The sequence below is a fragment of the Protopterus annectens genome, chromosome 4.part0 (genome assembly GCF_019279795.1).
Source record: "Protopterus annectens isolate FY-2018-M chromosome 4.part0, PAN1.0, whole genome shotgun sequence".
In the NCBI taxonomy this organism is placed as follows: domain Eukaryota; kingdom Metazoa; phylum Chordata; order Ceratodontiformes; family Protopteridae; genus Protopterus; species Protopterus annectens.
The window spans coordinates 540,394,867-540,417,148 of record NC_056733.1 but is presented as its reverse complement, the minus strand read 5'-3'; the positions used below and the strand labels follow the sequence as shown (position 1 = coordinate 540,417,148).

At 39.1% G+C, this 22,282-nt stretch overlaps 1 protein-coding gene across 1 annotated transcript in view; it reads right to left on the bottom strand.

Annotated features, from left to right (window-relative positions):
* The window catches only part of INPP5J (inositol polyphosphate-5-phosphatase J), a 791,140-nt gene that overhangs the window by 511,911 nt on the left and 256,947 nt on the right, over positions 1-22,282 (bottom strand). The window contains exon 4 of the mRNA XM_044068468.1: positions 13,728-13,836. Within this exon, the coding sequence (XP_043924403.1) occupies positions 13,728-13,836 (109 nt within the window). The remainder of the gene's footprint in view (positions 1-13,727; positions 13,837-22,282) is intronic.

The window sequence follows — 22,282 nt, the reverse complement described above, 5'->3', positions numbered from 1 at the left end:
TATGTGCAGATATATCCCAAAGTTATAGTCCCTTCTGTGTTCTCCACATAAACAAGTTTCCTCACCTTCAAGTTCCCTTGCTACATGGTTACCTTTTTATGGTCTAGATTCGGGGCTGTTAGCATGGTGAAGATGCAAATGACGTGTGAACTCAGAGTGACCGAATCCCAAATACTTGAGTCTGTGTATCAGATGTAAACAAAGTGCAGGCACTCCCCCCGTGTTTGTTGCTAAAGGATGCAACTGTGAATGATTACTGGTAGGGATAAGAAAAACACAGCAGCAATGCAGACTGCCCTACTTCCAGTGGGTGTGCCAGGTTAGAATTACAAAGCGTATAGAAGTAATTTTATCAAGGTTGGAAATGTAACTAAGCAGCACACAATTCACAGGTTCTGTTCATTAACAGCCAACCTCCCCTTCATTTATTGACAACTGTATATTATTGCCATTTAATATCTTCACACATTTTAAGGACAATGATATAGAATGCCTTACCGACTGCATGACTCAGATTACTGTTCAGATAAGACAGGTAAGAAAGAGCTGAATTTTTGCAAGCAATAGTCATAAATGGTTGTGTGATCACTTAGTGTACTACATCCAAAATGAATACATGTACAAATAACTGTTACGTGGTTTCTTAGTACTGTGAATGATGTTGCGGATGGTTGTATGCAGAATGATTTCAGTTCCCTGCTGCAAAGCTGTTTGTGCAGCATAGAGGGATAAGGCACCCTTACTGTGTGCTGAAGGCTCAATGGAGTGAGAGTTTAAATCCAGAGTTATGTAGAAATATTTCATGTGTACTAGCAAACATATTGTAGTGTTTATTTCATAGACTGCTTTTCTTCATTTCAACTACTTTTCCCTTTTATTTATTTATTTTTTTGTCAATGTTTGCATGGTGTGCAGCTTAGTGCAAACAAGGGAAACTGACAAAATGAATGTCAGGTTTGGCTGTGCTTATCTCATTTGACCAATGCTTAGTATTCTGCAAACACGGACTAGTGACCCACACAGGAAGCAGAGAGAACACCTGCAGACAGGACATCTGTAAAAACGCAAAGGTCAGAAACAATACTTTGTTGCAATCTTTGCTTTCTGGCGTTGCTCAGCAGTTAGTAAGGTTCCCCAATACCTGCAGTCATTGAACATCTGCAGACAGGATGCAGACTGCAAATAATTGAAAATGGATACATTCAATTAATTCTGTTGGGTACTGCACAAACACATTAAGCAGTGTTGCATGTCAGTTAACACAGAGAACTGAAGAATGAGTAGCAAATTATGGTAACATCATGTAACCAATCCTGTGGCAGCAGGTGTAAATGTAAGGCTGGAGTACAGATTGTCCTGGGTTCTAGTACAGGGCGTGCAACCTATTTTTATTGTTGTGACAGTGCAGTTTAGAGCAATGAACTGAAAAATAGGTAAGTGTTATTTCAACATTCTTCTGGCAACAGGTGTAAGTGTAAGACTAAAATCCACATGGTCCTGAGTTCTAATACACAATATGCCAGACATCTGTACTGTCGTTCCACTTCCTATTATATTCACTCTCACTTACACACTTTAGATAGGTAAGCTGATATGAATTACATGTATGAGAGATAATATATCATTACTGTGTTTTTGGATGTATGGCTGAGGATATCCTGTCTACTATAGTTATAAAAGTATAATTCTGCTACCTGGACTTGCATGGCTTCACAATTACATAAGACACATACATAACTGGATCTATATACAAGAACCTTGTCAGGTCACACACAACACATATATAACACCTCAAACTGTCAGCTGTATTTATGAATAATTCCTAACTATGTCTGAGCAAGAATTCCTCTGTGGCAATGATTGAAAATCAATGTTGTGCAAGAAAATGTTTTATCCTTTATGCCTAGGCTTGAATCCCACACTTTAAAAATCAATTTTATCAGTGTATAAAGCCAAAAAGAAATGTGTCAAGTCACGACATGTCTCCAGTGAAGGTCTACAAACTTAACTTACCTAACAGTTACCTTACAATTTTCAATATATATTTCCAAGCTACATCAGCAGACACCCCTCAAACTAAGATCAATTGTCAGCTTAACCTTCCTATTTCAAATACTTATTTCATCCCTATTTAGCACTACTGCTCTCCCCTTAACATCTCGCAAATGCGGTTGGCGTCATTGCTGGAGTTTGTGCACTACCAGTAAACGTGATAAATGGAAATGGTGGGAAAGCATTAGCTGCCATTGCTCTAGTTCAGGTGTTAGACATGTTTGGAATTAGTGGGGAAGCTGTCCAGTTTAGGGCACAAAGGTGGGGTGTATCCAGGAGTCCAGGGCATTTACTGGACATCTGGTAAAGCACCACAGCCAAAGGATTCTGTAGGGGGACTATTCTGGCTCTCAGTACAAGTCTGAGACATGGAATAGTTTGGCTCAAGCTGCATCCAGTACTTCTGGCATCCCATGCACTGGAGAACAGTATAGACATCATTTTAATGAAGTACAGAGGAGTAGAAGGGATACCTTCAACCATTGGCTGACAATTTGAAACTGTGAACATACCACAGCTGTGTAAGTATGGTAATAAGAGAGTATTTGTAATACTTTGAAAGCTAAATATAGGCAAGACTGATATGCATGACGGTCTTCTCTTCTTTTATGTTCTTTCCCCAGCTAGTGCTGAACTTGAGTTTAATAGACGGGCTCATGCTGCTCGAATGGAGAGACTGAGGAAAGCAAGTGGTATGTATGCAGCACAAGAGAAGTATTATTGTACCTTTAAAAGTTAAAGATAGACTTCTGCTTTTTTATACAGTTGTAGCAAATTGAGCATGCATATCCTAACTGTAAAAGCAAGTATGCATACATTAGTCTGTAGCACAAACCAACTTTAAAAGTCAAATATAAGACTGTAGTTAGAGGCTGTGGGTTCAAATACCACAAGTCACAAATATACAATACTGCATTTCTTTAATAACATTTACATTACATTAAAATCTATACAAGTGGCATAAATACCCTGCTGTTAACTGTAATCTGTATAACTGGAGCACACATACATGTAATATATCCACATTTCAAAGACTGCTTTCAGCAACCTGTAGTTATGCTGTGTATTTGTTAGGACATATACATAAATGTAATACTTCACATAAAATAGTTGTATAATTGTGTTAATGCACTGTATGTCACATATGATGGTACTAATTTTATCTCTATTTTTCTCTCACCCCATCCCTTATCTGTTTTTTTTATTTTCTATTATGTGTCATCAAAACATCTCCATGTTTTCCATGTGTACCAAATCAGTAAATGCTCCATCGCACAACAAGGTAGGCTAACCCCAGTGGATCATCCTGCATCCACTCTATTAGCTCCAGCACCAATGCCTACCATGTCTGGATCCAACCTAGCAGCACTGCCTCTGCTGCCCCTGCACTACCTGTGCCCTTAGGTAGTACTGCCCTGGAAATTGGTGCTGCTGTATCCTCCAGGAGCAGTGGTGAAAGTGGGGATTTCATCACCCGCTGGGATATGCCAGGGTTGGTGCATAGGGTTGTGCACCACACCACTGGTATACACCTATACCGGATGGAGAGACTGCTTTCCCTCATGGTCTGCAGGAGAAGAAGACATCAAGCACTCCAGCCACCAGCAGAGTAAGGGGACAGTGATGACCGTTTGACAGGCATGAGCCCATGTTTTCCCCTCCCTCACCCCAATCATGGTGTCCCCCAACCTTTTGTTTCCCTCACCATCCCTGTGTCTTGTCTTGTTTGTCTTGCTTGTTTGCATTTGCTTCCTCACCTACAAAATTTACCTTACCGAGGGATATTTATGTCCCTTCCCCACCATTCCTCTCTTACTGAATTTGAAAAAATGGCAAATGTCCCACAAAAAAAAATATTGCCCCATATATAGCTCTCCATTTCAGACACATCTTCTTGACACACTTGATTTGGTCCAATTGGCTACACAACATGATTACATTGTTAACACACCTCTTTCTTGAGGTGACAGTCCAAATTCAGCTAATATTTTGCACATACTATCAGTTTTCGCTGCTGAAGAAATAGATAGCTATGGTTCTTAGCTGCCTCCCTCCTCCACATTCCTGTATTGCTTTCTATTTGTTCTTCCCCCTGCTTGCTTCCCATTTCACCACTATCCTATCTAACCCATTTTAACACCAATAATCTGGTCAAAAAATAAAATCTTACACAGCATACATAAGTTCCAGTAAAAACAATGGATCCCTTCATTTTTTGGCCTCCATGTTTGCAGAGTTTGGTATTGTGCGCCAATGCCAAGCAACAGTGAGCGGCCCTACAATGTTGTGGTTACCACTGTGCAAGGCTGCTTAAACCCACTGTTCTATGCCAGCACACAGCAACGCATGTACTATAAAGAATTAATGTCATTGCATTATCACTGTTTATTTAAAAGTATTAGATACACCTAGATTTGAACACAGTAAAATCTTGCCGCACAAAGAAATATGTTAATGCATTTACACCTGCTGCCACAGATTCAGCTAAGCAGCAGGTGTGTTTCATAGACTCAGTACTAACTCTCAGACTTTTAGCAATGTGGTTTGTGTTTGCCCACTGCTTAACTATGTGCAAACAGGGAAAGTAACGGAAATGTGTATCTCACATGCACAAATACTGCCAACTGTCATGCAAACTCTCTGCTTGCAGCTGCATTATAGTAAATATTAACATGTATCAGTGCTGTTTTCTGTCCATTTAATCTTTATCTCATGAAACTACATGTGGAGACATAACAAAATGAAGGTCCTATCTAACAATATGTTACATGTTTACAATGCAGCCATGTCCAGCCTTCCCCATGCACTGCAACCCTGGTGTCTCACTATTTGTTCACAAACATATCAAGTATACTACATAAATTAATATCAAATGTTGTGTGATATGCAATACACATCAATCTGTTAACGTGCAAAACTAGAACCATCTTCACAGTTGAACATGCCTACACATCCATCAACTGACCCTGGGAACTATTGACCCCTAAGCCTAACCACCCTTATCTGCAAGGTTATGGAAAGAATCATCATGGCCCTTATCCACAGGGACATAGGTGACCTTCAACACTCTCAACCCAACCCAGTTTGGTTCTGTCAAGAGAAGATCTTCATTATTAGACCTAGTGGACTTCTTTGATAACGTCCCCAAAGCCCTGGATGAGGGAAAACAGATCATACCTCCTATGTTGATTTAGCCAAGGCCTTCAACACAATCCCTCATTCAGGTATCATAGAGAAAATCTGCCATCTGGGAATTAACCCATACATTACTAGATGGGTAGCCAACTAGTTCACCAACAGAACACACACTGTCAAAGTTGGGAAGTCCACCTCCACCCAGTAGACCAGATAGCAGTAGAGTACCACAAGGATCTGTGCTGGGCCCTCTACTGTTTGGAAACTATTTCTCTGAAGTCCAGGCAAAGGTAGATGGCCTGTGGCTTACCACATTTCCAGATTACTGTCAACTGGCTGCAATCATATAGAGCACCCCAACAATGTTAACAGATTACAGAAAGGGCTGACACAGACAAATGACTGCTGTCAAACTCATGGACTGAAACTTAATGCAAAATATGCCTCATTGTCCCCTTTTGCAAAGAAGTACCCCTGCTAATTATGATACACATAGCACCCCTCTAACCTCAAACTCGGTAGTGTGAGACTTGAGAAAAATAGGTTGATAGCAATTTAAACCTCAATCACTATGTGTCCAGAGTATAAGACATGCATTCTACACTGTGCACCTCATAAGTAAATGCAGTGTATCCAGGACATGGGAGGTCATACCTCTGCTGTACTCAACCCTTATCAGACCACTAATTGAGTACAATGCTGCCTTCTGTATCTACCTCACCAGACACCTGCAGGAACTGGAGAAACTACAGAGGTTTCTGATCAGGAGAATCCAGGGCCTCCAAAACATGGCATACATGTAAAGACTGAAGGCCTTGACACTGTACTCAGTATCATACAGGCTGCTGAGAGCTGACCTGTATCTGGTGTATAGAGCAGTCTCAGACCCTGCCCTACTGGAAATGCTGGACATCCACAAATTACATGTGACAAGAAGAACTTGCTGGATCTCAACCCAGCCTGTGACATAAAAAAACATGCTGGAGAGAGAGAGATGTATCTTTCAGTGACTACTGCTCCTCTTAAATAGGCTCCCACTGAATGTGGAGAAAGTGCTCCTCAATGACCCTATTCACATGCAACCTTGACAACTGGATGGGTGATCATAAATTCATGCCATGGGTGGCACCTATGTCCCTCATGGCCAGGGGCAGTCGCTGCTGATCACAAAATTGCTCTTTTAACAACTACCATCTAACTATGCTCAATAAGGGTACTTGTTTTTTACATGACTAGGCTTTAAAGGCCCTAGGGCCATTAGCCTTGTAACTTCCTGTGGATCTATGAAACTATTAACCTATGGAGGCCTCCCAACATCTTCTCTTCTACATCCAGTGCTAGTGTCATCCACTATAATCTGTCCTGCAGCCTTGTAAAAGTCAGCCTTGTGCTGTGGTGCTTGTGTAAAGCACTGAGCTCTGTAGTCTGTGTACTTAGGTAGGGGGTTCTGTTTTCACTGTGATCAACTGTGTGTGTGTGTGTGTGTGTGTGTGTGTGTGTGTGTGTGTGTGTGTGTGTGTGTGTGTGTGTGTGTGTGTGTCTGTGTGTGTGTGTGTGTGTGTGTGTGTGTGTGTGTGTGTGTGTGTGTGTGTGTGTGTGTGTGTAAGTGCATGTGTGTGTCTGTGTGTGTGTGTGTGTGTGTGTGTGTGTGTGTGTGTGTGTGTGTGTGTGTGTGTGTGTGTGTGTGTGTGCGTGTGTGTGTGTGTGTGTGTGTGTGTGTGTGTGTGTGTGTGTGTGTGTGCGTGTATACGTGCGCACGTGTGTGTGTGTGTGTGTCTAGCCAGAAGGGCATAAGTGTATATCCTACAGTTACACTCCCAATCCCATGAATTGACACTTGCACATGCCTACACATCCATTTCATGCAGGCCTCCCAACATCTCCTACACATCCATTTCATGCAGGCCTCCCAACATCTCCTATCGAACATGCACTGCTGATGTCATCCACTGTAAGTTGTCCTACAGCCTTGTAAAAGTCAGACTTGCACTGTGGTGCTTGCCTTAAAGACAGTGTTCTGTAATCTGTGTACTTGGATAGTTAGGGGTTCTGTTCTCACTGCAGTCAGCATGTGTTTGTGTACTTGCTTGACATTACACAGAGCCTTTTGCACCAGCAAGTGGGGCATTGTTATTACCATATTCTCCTCAACAGACACTGCTGATGTCATCAGCTATATCTGAATTGTGGATGTACTCTATTCCCACCAGGGCAGGGTGAGAGTCTAGCCTGGAGGCCAGGCAGAACTCACCTCATTCTATACAATACAGATTACACTAATATGGCTTTCAGTCTATCCACATACATCAAGGCATGGTTTTTGGGCCCTGTGTTTTCCTGGTGAGAAATCCTGTAATCTGTCCAGCTGCTGCATGTGTCTGGTGAGGTGCATGCAAAAGAGAGCATTATAATCTATTAGTGTTCTAATGAGGTTCGAGTACAGTGCTGTAATATGATCCTCAGACCTGAATATGATGGCGTAACTTATAATGTGCACAATATAGGCTTTCAATACCAGTGTGGACACTTTGTGGATGAAGTTTAGATTGTAATCTATGTGTGTTTCCAGTGCTTGCATCACTGGGTTTCAGCATAACAGGACTGTTGTCAATGTTGTAATTAGCAGGGAATTCCATTTGCAGAAGGACAAAATAAAGACACATTTTTGCATTTATTTGTAGGCTGTGAGGCTTTGTCACCACTCCTTTGTCTGTGTTAGCCCCTCCTGTAGTATGTTATCCTCATAGGTGGACTCAATGATTACGCACTCAGCAAACAAAGTAAGTCAAGGGCTGTATACTTTAGCCTGAACTATTGAGAAATAGATTCCAAATAGTAAAGGGCCAGGCAAAGATCCCTGTGGTATGCCAGTGGTGACAGCTCTACTGGTACAGGTTGATTCACTAACTTTTACAAGATGTCTTCTGTCAGTAAGCAAAATGGTTACCCATCTAGTGATGTAAGGGTTAATCCCCAGCTGGGAGAGTTTCTCAATGATATCTGCATGGGGGATTGTGTGCAAACCCTAGGCCAGATCAGGATAGGCAGTATGCACCATCTTACCTTCATTTAGGCCTATCACACAGAATTAATGGGCTGTGACAACATCACAGACCACCTATTGCATGGCTCAGCACATATACTTTCCTGACTCGGTTGAATACACACTTCAACACACCCTCCCCACAGACTATGTTTCTGTAGAAGAGTGCACATCAACATGCGTCCATGTGAGTTGGAGGGGGGGAACAGCACCCAAAGCATACATGCATAAACACATCCTGACTCTCCTCATCTGTGAGGTAGACCAACATGTCATCATGGACCTTTTCTATATGGATACTAGTAATATCCCGACTGTGTGCAACAGACCTGTGTGAGTTGTTAATGCTACATCATGTCTGTTACATCTGGTAGAGGTCTTTAAAGAGGTCACTGAGGGCATGCATGATGATGTCAACATTATTATCCTTTTGAACTTGACAAGCCCAAGGCATTTGACACAAATCCACACTGAAGTATTCACTCATCACTCTCAGATGTGGCCATAAACACCTATATCACCAAGTGGGGAGACCACTGTATCACATATGTGGTATTTAAATATACTGAAATGTGTAAGTGACCTGTATCTCAGGTCCGTACATCACAGCTGCCTGCTAAGCCCTTTTCTGTCCATTATTTAAGTCACATCCGCATCCTGTGTTCAAACAGCTGTCTGAAGGACTACAGATTATGGGCAATCATCGATTCCAACTGTGATATTGGTATAATACAGACAGTATTAACATACACACCAAAGATTACTGCCACAGCCATGACAACACCTGCAGTGACACAAAAACACGATGAGATTAGTTACATCATGAAAAAAAAAACTCAAGTATAATGTACAAATCACATCCTATAATCACACCACTAGATATGTGACCTATGTCCTGGGGTAGATGGTATGTGGAACATCTACCGGCATGTGGCCACACTGCTGACTACTCTCTTGTATTTAACACAACTACCGAGTATGTAAAGTACAATGCACCCTTCTTCATGTACCTCACTACACATCTTCCAGTGATATGTCACTGAAGTGTACCATTTTTGCCATAGTGAGCTGTCACACATCTTACTGGCCATACCTAGGTATTCTTTTAGTGGCATAAATATTACTGTCTGATGGTGCAGGACCCCCGTCAAGTTGTAACACCAGATATATGTATGATCCCTGTTCTGGTGATGCACACAGTACATACACAGCTGTTTGACAACATTAATGGCATGGGTAACATTTGTGAGTGTGGATCGTGCCCTATATGCCATGCACACCAGTCAACTAGCCTGTATTGATCATAATGTCACATACAGGTATAGTAGTGGCTCTCTTAATACCTCCAGCAGATGTTACAGTGTCGGGACAGTGTGTGATTACCCTCGCAGAGTGCAGACATGTCATAACAGTTGTGCAAGTGTGCTTGTCCAGAACCATCTCTGATCATTCTAAATCACATATGTTATGCCAGAGACATGGGATTACTGGTGGTATTATTCTGGTGTTGTTCATTACTGCGCATGCTTCTTTTAATGCTGTCCATAAGCCTATACCTATGTCCCACTTGTTGGAGACCTCTGTTGAGATTACGCTCACATTCAGGCAAATCAGTTTGCACAGCTTCACAATATGCACCCTACCCCAACTGTATATAGCATCCCTGATAGATGTCCTCTACATTGTTCATGTAAGGATGTTTATCTCAAACAGACATCTTCTCCATTGTTGTCAATTGTGTGACAGTCACATAATACACATTTTCACTGTGCAGCCCATACTGATAAGTGATTGGTGTTACTTATTGTCAAAGCAGACAAAGGAATTAAAACATTGATAGAAGCCAAAAAACAATATCTTGAGCGCTTTCGCTCGGTCAATACCGAGCTTCTTCAGAAATAACCTGATTATTATTATTTCTGAAGAAGCTCGGTATTGACAGAGCGAAAGCGCTCAAGATATTGTTTTTTGGCTTCTATCAATGTTTTAATTCCTTTGTCTGCTTTGACAATAATAAACAAAGTGTTTGGATTATTCCCAGCAGTTATTACTTCCTTGGAGGCAGCCGGGTCCTGTGGCTTTTGGGTAGTGTTTGATTTTTTGGCTTGACTTTGCTACATTTTTTTGTGATTGGTGTTACTGTTACAACGGTCTTCCATTGATATGCCCTCATCTTCTGCACATTAGCTTGTTTCACCTGTCTTCTTACCCTGTGTTCATTCCTACAATTCATCTGTGCGTCCCTATTCAAATACACACACTTCTTCTGAGTGTTCATTTTACATGGCAGTCCAGGTACCTTTACAGATCATTTACAGAACTTTGGTGCAGAATGCCAGGAATGGGATTTCACAATACTCTGCACTGCATACACAGTCCTGTACTGTGTTTGGACCATATACAGAACTTGTTAAGCCCTGGTGATAATTATGGTATTACGAGCAAGCATGCTAACTGACTGTGCCCTGATGTAAACAGGTTTGCTATCCATGTTGCTTTACATGGTTTCTTGGAGGCAACACTGTTGCCAGCCACGAAAACACACTTATTTACATTTAAACGCAGTGAGCGGTATGACTATGTAATTATCGTTGCTGCTCACCATGCATCACCACACACACATTTAAACTCTTTGTAGGCTTCACACAAAGCATTTAAATAACAAAATAATTAACAACCATGTATGGATGTATCAATATATTGGGATATTGGCACCATTCTAGTAACCATCCCAGACATGTTAATAGAAACATAAAAAGATTTAACACAGGAATTTGACATTGTCTTTTTTTTTTTTTTTTAGATAGGTATGATTTTTATCAATTGATCATCTTATATAGATGAAATACTAAGTAAAATGTGAGTATTTTTTTTATACTTTTTTGATTTCAGAACTATTGGGGGTGGTTACCACATCAACACCCCTGTGTTCTTTAGACCAGTTCTGATAAGACCTTAGGTGAGGGTCCCAGTTTGTCTTCAGGAACCCGTCATAATTTGAACGAAACATAATGCCCTGTATAAACATACAAAACCTGCAATAAATCAGACTTAAATCAGATAAGTTTCCTGGTCTAAATGATTTTATTAACATTAAATGTTTCTTAAACATAGAAAATTGATTGTTTTATTCTAATTGAGTAATTGGTTGTTAATTTTTTTTTATTTAAAATGCATTTTCACACAAAGCCTACATGGAGTACACTGAATCCCAGGGTACAACTAAATAGGAAATTAAGCTGGAGTGCTAAAGATATAGCTTTGGGGGAAGACTGCATGGAAAGGGAATTTAAGGAAACCGACCCAACCAAAAATAGCTAGTAAAGTGCATTCATACTGTAGTAACAATCTATAAAATACACAAAACTTGCTAAAAACAAAAACAAAAAAAATAGTTTAAAAATCAAAACATCAGCAACTAAAATGTTCATAGATAGTGTCAGTGTCAATTTTATAAATATTTGTTGTGGGAACATTTGAATTTTTTTTATTTTGAGAAAGCATTTCACAGAACTGAGGCTATTTAGTCCTGGAGGATTACAAGCATTAAGTTTGATTTGCTTGGCACTTTCAACACACAAATTGTAGTCTCATGGAAGAGGCACTGGGAAAAGAGTTTAGAAGGACATGAAAAAACTCTGCAGGAAGAAAAAATCTCCAAATGGTACCCTGAAACATTGCTGTATATGTAAACAGCTTTATGCCCATCTTTGTTCATTACTGCATACAGATGTTCGTATATACTTTGTGTAAGCTCTCTAATTGTATTACCTAAATTAAAGTTATTGTAGGTTTTACATGAAGAAAAACACACAGGCAGATGTTAGTTATTAACACCAAGCTAAAACTGACAAAAGCACAATCAATTAAATTACATACAAGTGACAATTCACTGCTTCCCTTTCAAATGAAAAAGTACTTAGTTTTTATGTTCTACTTGATAAATTATTTACTAGTGCAACTGACTTGGTTATAGCCTTCCAGGTTCATAAAAGGATTCATATTGACTTACTGAAGGCGGTTTTTGCGAATGAAAAAATGTAAAAGTTCACCAAAACTACCTTCACTAAACATCCAATAAAAACATTTTTTTTTGTAAGCGTCAAGCCCCGTCACCCGCAGCCTCATACACCCAGAAGTTATATACACCAATCCAAGGTCACACAACAGTGAAGAAAAGAGGCAAACTCCAATGTCAACAAAATAGGTTTCAGTGGATGTACTTCCAATTCTTCTACATTCACCAAAACTACCATTTAGCAAATCAGTATAAATCCTCATAAATCATGCACAAGTACAGAATTAATATTACATTACATAATGTACCTTGCTGCGAATTTACTGAGGTAAGTAGTAAGGCAAAATTAATCACTTCTGCTGAAATATTCATGAATTATCATGTGCTATGCAGTGGAGTAGTTCTGTGGCACCCTGTTACAAAATGCTAGTGCCATACGGCAAAATTTGACCAGCTGACATAGTGCTGTACATTTGTAGTGCTATATTTGAAAAAGAAACCAGTTTTAATAAATATTTAATACTAATAACATATGGATTTATACAGCACACAGTGTATATATTTTTCCTTAATGTTTTTTTTTTATTATAATCAATTAATTTTCTTCATGAATATGTTAACTGAATATTACATTTGAATATTAATGTTAAATCCATGCTTGAAAATTTTCACTTATTTGTATTTTGTAAACAAAATTAATACAAAAATATTGATGTACATCTGTAATGTCATATTCAAAATACTAGTGGCATACAGACACACAGGGCCTGTGGGAGCAGCACTGGATTTTGTCCAGCCATTTTATGACACACTTGTGCTGTGCACTAACACGTATACTATGAACAGCAAAATATTTCTAAGTAAGGCTGAACTGTGGTTACATTTCAGAGAAGCCTATCTGACCCAGATGAGCAAAGGAGGAGCATATATGTATGCAGCTCCCTATTACGCTGTCGCAGATTGTCGAATGCGTCTTTGTCGAACTGAAAAGTGCAAAAAGGCAAAATAGCGAAGCGGCTTTTCAGCAAATTCTTTCCCTGGGAAAGAATTTGCTTGGCCGTTTTCACTACTTTGCTGTTTTCGGCACTGTAGTGCACTCTCAGAGTTGGTATATTTAAGTAGAGGGTTGTGGGGGGCACAGCCCCCCACATTATGTAATGTTTTACATTTTTTTGTTTCGGAACAGAAATTTTTTTCCCTTGGGAAAAAAAACGCTGTTCTGAGGTTTCAACGTCGATTATGTGTCATTCGCTCTTCTGAGCATGCGATGTCATAATATAGACCCTATGTATGCTACTTGATAAATGCAAAATAAATATTTTTGTGGGACAACACATTTTGATGTAAATGCAAATATTAAAGTTTCTTACACATTGGCTGATAAACCAGAGTATAAACTAGAAGGCAAAAAAAGTAATAGAACAAGGTTTAGTTGCAGATAAATATGCTCTTAAAAGTTCTGAGAAAATTCTTCCTTACCAACACATAGTTGAAGCGACCAAGTACCTCCATGAATAGTTCACTCCACTCATCAGTGAAGATGGCATCTTTCAGTCGTTTGTTAATCATTGAATTCACTTCCTGCAAGCTTATAAAATACATAAAATTAGTAAAGCAAATGCAAACATAATAAAGGCACTGTATTCTCTCAAAAACTCTGATAAATTTTCTGAAGCAGATAAGAATATTCACATGTGCTACAGTCCCAAAAGTGTACAAGATAAATACTTTGTGTAAGAAACCTGGGTGTGAAGGGGGCTTTGTACCTCTGTCTCCAAATGAATAAAAATTTTACAACCCAAAGTGTCAGAAGAGTGAGTGGAATAAGTCAGAAGCAAGGAAGAAGACAGTATCCCTTCAACCTGTAGTTTTGTCAGTTTGTTTGTGGAGACTCTTGTTGACCTTGTGAATCATGTACATCTAAATTAATGTATCCTCCTGAAAGCCATATGAATTAAAAGGGAAGCAATTAGGTTACTCAGAGCTCTGAACTTTGTTACCGCCTTTTATAGGTTCATAGGTAAGTACTAGGCTAGCTGCCCTTGTGGGACATTTTAATCCTAGCCAACTTCTCTTTTTGTGCTCTAATTAACCTATCCCATTTGTTAAGAGACTGGCCTTACCAATTACCCCTAAAGAGAATAACTGTGTTCATAGCACAGATAATTTGGGTGGACCAAGCATAGGATAAAGCATTTGGAAGCTGCCTTTGTCCATTACTAATGCAGCAGGCTGTCCTGTGCTAACTTCTCTGTTTTACATATACAGATCCAAGTTGTGCTTGAATATGGACAGGGATGAACTTAGTTTTATGTGGAGGGAGAAGTCTGTTCCAGAGAATACATATCCTTTGTGGGATATACCCGTCCCTCAAACTGATCTGTTGATGCTGCAAAAGAGGTTTAAATCCCTAAGCAGAGTATTTTTGAGGCCATTTGACTTTCTGATATGCAGTAAATCTATCTGTACTGGGTCAGAGGACACCTTATATACCAAATACAGGTCACCTCTCAGCAGTCTGTAGCATACAGAGCACAGTGACAGGGCTTTGAGTCAGTCTATGCAGGGCATGTTGTTTAGGCCTTGCATCCTTTTAGTAAGGTTCCAATTGCTGAGTGCGTCTGGCCAGATACATCCCAAAGGTGGCATTATATTCAATGACTGGTGTAATGTGGGCTGCGTAAAAGGGGGGGCAATGACATCCCTTGATCTAGACATAATCCCTTTGTTTATAAACACTGAAATATAAAAGTTTAAAGGACTTTCTTACAATGGACACATGTTGGTCAAAAGTTAAGTCACTGTCCACATAAATTTGAAAATTCTGAACAACTACATCAGTTCTTAGAGGAGTACTGATAATGTGGTAGTTCTCTGGGAATAGATGATTTCTCAAAGGATACAAAATGCATTTTTTTGGCATTTAGCTTCAGCCCATGATTTTGGCACCAGTTATTTACTTAGGAAAAACCTTCAAGCAGGATGAATAAGTCATTTGGGGATTCAGTGACTGCTCCTAGATAGAAGTTATCTGCAAACTGAGTCATTCAGAGCCGGTTGGTATTGGCTTTTACTTCAGAAAAGTAGATGCCAAACAGGAGAGGTCCTGGCCTTTTGCCTTCTTCTTCATAACCATTTGTCTACATAAGAAATGTGCACTGATCTTTCATTAAGAACCATGGCACCCTGACTAAGACAAGGCAGCTATTAAAGGCTTCAGCATTGTTGTTTAGACCTTGCCACAATGTGAGCAGATGTTAGCAGGTGCACCAATCCTGCAGTAGGCGATGTTTATGATCATGGGTTCATGCTGACATAGTTATCAGACACAGATTAGCTAAAGTTCAAATAATTTCAGAAAAAAGTAAATATCACAGTTGTCCTGCAAACTGATGCACTTAAAAAGACCTCTGGCAAAAGTTAAGCATAAACTGGAGTCCATTTATCTGAAATTTACAGCTCTGATGAGAGAATAATCCCTAACATTGAGTTTTAACAGGCAAGTCAGCTGAAGTAAATGTGTATGCATACTCTGTGGTGGTAGCTATCTAAAGCTGATAATTTTGGGTTTTTTTTCAGATACAAGCTTGGATTAACAATAAGCATTGTGAAAAATTGTGTAAGCAAAACAGATAACTGATTAATCAAATTACAAAACACAAACATGAAATCGGTAGCTTTCCCTGGACATCCATAAATGCTTAAGAAAAACCTTTTCCATAATATTTTAATGTCAATGGCTCAACATAACTTACACATCTTTGGTGCTAGAAGATCAAAAGGCTGTGGTGTCTATTCCCACACTGAATACTTGGATTAATTTCCCAATAGTGACACTGCAGTGTAGCATACCGGGGGGTGCTACACTCCTGGGTGTACCATCCTTTAGATGAGGTATTAAACCAAGGTCCCACCTGCAAGAGTTTGTAGTACCACAGGTGGAAATAAAAGCCTCCATAGCACTTATCGAAAAAAAAAGAGTAGGTACAGATGATTTATATTATATACACACACACATATGTATGTAGGTAGGTAGGTAGATATGTGTGTATGTATGTATGCACACACCACTGTTTGTGTCTTTCATTCTATCCCCCAAACTCCTTTCTCTACAGCCATCTTTTTATTTCAGTCATCACTCCATCATTCCTATTTTTACTATACAGTAATTTATCACACCATCTTTTCCACAACACCCATATTGCTACCATCAGTATCCTGTCTATCAGTTTCACTGTTTTGTTTTTCATATTTCCCATAAAATAGAACATCAAACTTTATATTCTGAAAAACTTCCCCCTTATTCTCACTTTGATTCTTTCCAAAACTCTTCACTCTTTTTGCAATCTAAAAAAATAACGATTTGTTATTTTTCTTCGCTATAATCTTTACATGTTTTTCCTCCATTGCTTTATTTTTCATAGTACTTATTTATTTATTTATTTAGCATTCGTTTACTGGGAAAGAAAGACTTGGAACAAAGCCAATTTTCAGCAGAGGCCCTGGGAGAAACGCTCCAGATGCATGTGTTTGTGATGTGGGAGGAAACCGGAGAACCCAGAGGAAACCCACACGAATGCAGGGAGGACATGCAGACTGCGGACAAAAGGCACTCAAGCTGAGAATCAAACCACACAACCTCTTGGTGTGAGGCGACAACACTACCACTGCACCACTATGCCATCCAAATCACAGACAAAGTATCCATAAAACATCTCCAGCCTCATAAGATTGTTTTTATGGTTTTTTAACCTCATCCTTATGATCTATCCATGGATATATTAAGCAATAATTCTCACTTCGCCCTCATGATTAAACCACACCAACCGTGACTAAATCTAAAATATACCACACTGATGTCATCGGTTATTGCTATATTACTCTTCCCACCATCCTACCTTGTGTGTTTGTGTATTTGTTGTACTGTAACAACACATATGTGTGTCCTCATTATAAAATACAAGTGGTCTACACTTAATGACTGTGTTTTCATATGAAAGTGAATGAGCTGTTTCAAAAAGGATAGTTTGTTTCAATGTGTATTTTTCATTTTTTAAAGTACACACTCCATTTGTAATATATCTTACATGCAAGTTTTCTTCTCGCTTCTTCTGTTAAATGCTCAGTGCACCACATAATTTTGCATGTCTTCATTCCATATTCTAAGTGGTAGAAGAATTCCAGCTAAATAACTGTACAGAAAACAGGTAAGTCCAAGGGAATTGATTCAAATTTTAAGCTTTACAGCACTGTAATAATTTAGGACCACATTCTTCCAGGGGTGGACCAGATTAATATATGCTTAGTATAACCTGTGAAGATGAGCAACAGTTTTGTGACCAGCTTGCTTGGCTGCATGCTATGCACCCAAGGCCAGGATGACTATCCACTAGTGCCATTGCCCTTCTCACCTCATTCACCAACAGTTTTGGTTAATTTGTTTTTTATTTATTCATTTAGCATTAATATACTTCTGGTAGGGAGAAAGTGTTCCCCATCAGTTCCGTAGAATAAAATATAAAGTGGTGATCTCTACCACATCTATATTTACTTGTATGAAACAACTCTTAAATACATGTGGTGAGTTACTTTAGCCCTTTTTAACCTCCATATGATGTTGCAATAACAGAATAAATCCCTGCCTTGTTAATGGCTAGGAGGGGCTACCAGCTATGTCTGACATGGAAGGCAAAGATAAATTATTCTAGGAGGGGTTACCAGAGATAACAAGCTATTCATAACTCTAAAATGTACATGATTTTTTGATAAGACATTCCAATTGTTCAGAAAATGCATGTTGATGCAGAACCTGCTTTTCCATTAACTTTTAAGTAAATTAGAGTGACATGTAAAAAAACTGCCCTTGGTTTTGGCTCCTTGTACCCCTCTCACACACATACACACACACCATAATAACAATCAGAAGGCGTTTTAGGGACTTAGTTGTTTGGTGTTAATTTGCACTTGAGAGCTACTTTTGATGTGCTTTTACATTAATAAATTCCAGGTTCATCCTTCTTGTGGCAGAAGGTATTTACCTGGTGTCTCTGAGTTGGGAAGCATTTCAGGGAGCTCAAAGTTTCGTTGTTTAGCTATTTTCTGTCTGCTAGAAATTAGGTACATTTGTGCAGCGCTGCTTACCATGTAGCAATGGTTAGCATTGCTCTGTATAGCATCAAATGCTTACTGTGTAAAATTTTACCTATAAAGCTAGTAGTTAAAACTTTAACTTGTAATACAGAAAGGCTTTACATGGAGCTAAGGTTAGGACAGCTAGTTAGTGCACTAAACAGCAGAAATACCAGATCATAGCACTATTTAACATCTAGCCTTAACCCTAGACACCACTCTGGTGGCCCCTGTAAAACCAGGTCCCTAAACCATAACAGCCCAACCTTAATACAGGTCCTGACAATGACAATAAAGATATGCAAATTCCTAATGTTTCTCTGGCCAGCTTGGCAGATATGGGCATCTTGAGACAATGAAGCAATTGTCTCATGTACTCAGACAGCCTTTCAACCCTTAAATAAACTAACACATTATGTGAGAGATGTACATGCATAACTTCCTTTCAGGCAAACATCTCACTAGAGTGTCAAAAAAAGCACACACACTCTACATCCTTCACACATGCTTCTAACCACACACATAGACCTTCTTATGCTGAGACACTTAAAAGAAACCTTCCCAAACACCTCCTAAGCAAATACCTATCCTCAGCAATCACTAAAGCACACACCAAAAGTAAAACCTAAAAACACACCCAGACTATACCCAATTATCCCCCAACAGCAAAACCCATAAGACAAGCATACACATCACCTAGTACTCTTGTCATAGGGGATTCAATTATATGACACACAGATGCCCCTCTCACCAGGCTGGACAAAGCGAAGGTTAATTGTCTATCTGGAGCCAAGATCCACAATATTCCGCACACATTCAGTTCACTGCACCACAGGTACCAATATGATTCTATAATAGTCCATGTGAGTGTTAATGACCTGAGATGTACCTCACTGGACTATATGTAAAGAAAATTATGAATATGTGCCACAGACAGGTACATGTCTTGCATTGAGCAGCATTCTACCTTCTCCAAGGATGATGCCAGAGTATGAACAGAAAATTATTGATTTTAATAATTGGCTTAGTTCATGGTGTCCCCCCCCCCCCCCCCAGTGGGATCCGATATATATCAGCATGGACGAACATGGTTAGCACACCACATTGCTTTGCCAGAATTATCTGCACCTTTCCCCCTGGGCTTTCAGATATTATTATCCATCAACTTAGAGCCTTTTTTAGGCAATGTTAAAAAGTCACAACTACCAACAAAGCCAAAAAAAAAACCTCAAAGCAACATTAAGGTGTTAATGTTCAATGCTTGGAGCCTAAACAAGAAACTCCACACCCTACAAGCTTTTCTCTCTGGAGAATGTGGACATTTGTGCTGTTATAGAGACTTGATTTGGTTTAAAGCCACAGTAGGTACTCTGGCAATGCAAGGCTACAGTGCCTTCCACACATTTAGGCCAACAGCAGCACAGGCAGGGGCTAAACATATCAATCTATGTTAGCAATAAATACAACTCCAGCTTGGTAAAACAGGACAATGCCCTCTAGTTCACCCATGTCCAAGTCTCCACAAACAAGGTTCTTTACCATGTCATGGCCAGCGACAGGTCACCCTCTATGGCCCACGAAGATCAGAAGTCTTACCTAGACCTAGTGGAGGTACTCACCATCCAATCAAGTACCCTATTCATGGAAGACATTCACTACCCTTCTACAAACTGGAAAACATACACTGCCCATAATTCACTGGCACAACATTTCCCAGTTGTATCAACACAAACACCCTAAATCAGAAAGTGTGCACTCCAACAAGAGGATCAAACATACTGGACCTGGTACTCACCAACACAAGAGAGCACTGCACCCTCCCCTGTGTCACATCTTCAGTAGTGAGGTAGGACCACAAAGATGCTTTATTTGAAATAAAAAAAAAATCAGCCTAGAAAACCCTGACTAAACCCATAACAGTAAAGAACTATTCTAAAGCAAACTACAACCTATCAAATTATTGTTTTCAAAATTCACAGCTACCTCAAACCCCAAGAACACAGCTACATACGCAAAATTATTCACACATGTAAATGGATAATTGAGGCTGCCATACCTACTAGAAGTAAGCCCAACTCTAACCCCCAAAACAAACCCCAAAGGTGGAATCCTTACCTTAGCAGGATATATAACAAAAGAAAAAAAAAGTTGTATCCAAAATCAGAAAGTGGAACTCTCATAGAGACAAGAGCTCTCTGACTCAGCTAAACAAGAAACTAAGAGGTGTAATAAATTCCAACACGGCCAATTATGAGCACTGACTTCTCTGTCGTGTTTATCATGCCTGCAGTGCTGGGTGTATGGGCTCAGTTGTCCCAGTCAAGCCAAAACTACTCAGACTACATATAGCATTTTGTTATACCATAACTTAACAGTGGTAAATAATCTGTGCTAGTAAGTGCCATGATTAAGAACATTAAATGCAAGAAAAGAGCTCAAATAAAGAAATGCAAAAAGTTGATTTTTTTCTATTCAGGTGAAAATATTTTCTTACAATTCATGTTTCTTCTGACTCACAGCTCTAAGAAAATATGCTCTAGCCTGAGTTAGAAACGTCACACAAGAATCTGACTGATGGTGAGTATTAATGAGTTAACTAACCAAGAAACAGAACTCCCAGAACATTTTTAAATTACTTAAAGCCTCTGGGTGCAAATGATGATACAAAATAAATGTAGGTTACACTCAAGCACTTAGTATACATTACGTACAGTTCCATAAGACAATGTATAAATCTTTCCTGAAAAAATGTGGCATCAGTAAATAATTATGTATTATAATGATTCTGGATATTACAAAATCAGTTGTATGCTCATGCGTGGAGATATTACGTAAAATTAGATTCGGTTCTATTACTGCATTTCAATCACATAACACAGTAAACTGAAATGTTTTTCTCACCTATGTGCTTAAACCACTTTCAAATCATTCTTGTAGTCCCACCCAAGAATTATGAAGAAAAATTTAAAATGTAATTTTGTAATTTATATGTCAGAAAGGTAAATTTAGAAAAACTTATGACAAGGTCTCACTATCACATGATCAGAAGGGACTTGGGCTTTCCAGATATCCAACTTTCCCAGAGAATGTCCCAGCTAATTGCTTTTTGTTAATGGACCATCTGGAATTTCAGGCATGGAAAGCTTTGTTAGTGCATGAGGTAGATGGCAACATCCCTCTTGCAGTTTTTAAGGCAAATGTCTGACAGGTGCACTTGTGTTACAATGATTACAATCGTAACAATCTTAACACTGTTGAGAATGATATTACTTAGACATCCTTTGTAAAAATGAGAGGGATTTATTGGAACCCTTTAAAAGTACAATGACACAAGTAAGTGAAACTGATAGTGTTATGAAATGGGTTAAAGATAAGGATGATACTTATTATTGGGCTCAGTTAATATTATAAGATTTTATCTTAGAATGATCACCATTTACTTGGTTATATGTATTTCTTAGGAGTGTTTACTTTTATTTATTACTGTTTTTAATTTACGTAGCTTTGAAAATGAGATCTTCCGGCTGTTGAAACTGAGTGAGAGAGACATTACAATGGGGTAATGTTTATATGGTTTATATAATGCATTCAAGACCCAGAATAATTAAGAAGACTATTAAGCAAACTTAATAAAACAGGACAAACAACTAAAACAGATTTTTTTTCTACTGGACTAGGCAGGGTTGGGAAATAGAATTAAATAAAAATGAGACCATTAGAATGAATTTGCCTTGGTCTGGGGTATGCCACCTGATCCAACAGACTGAAAATATTTGTATTCAAATGACTTCAGATTATTTTTCTGGGACATATGGGACATTCTGGAGATGCTGAAGTGGTAAACTGGTACATGGGATAATAATTTTGGGACTGTGTGGAAAGGACCAGTTTAAGGCAGATCTGAA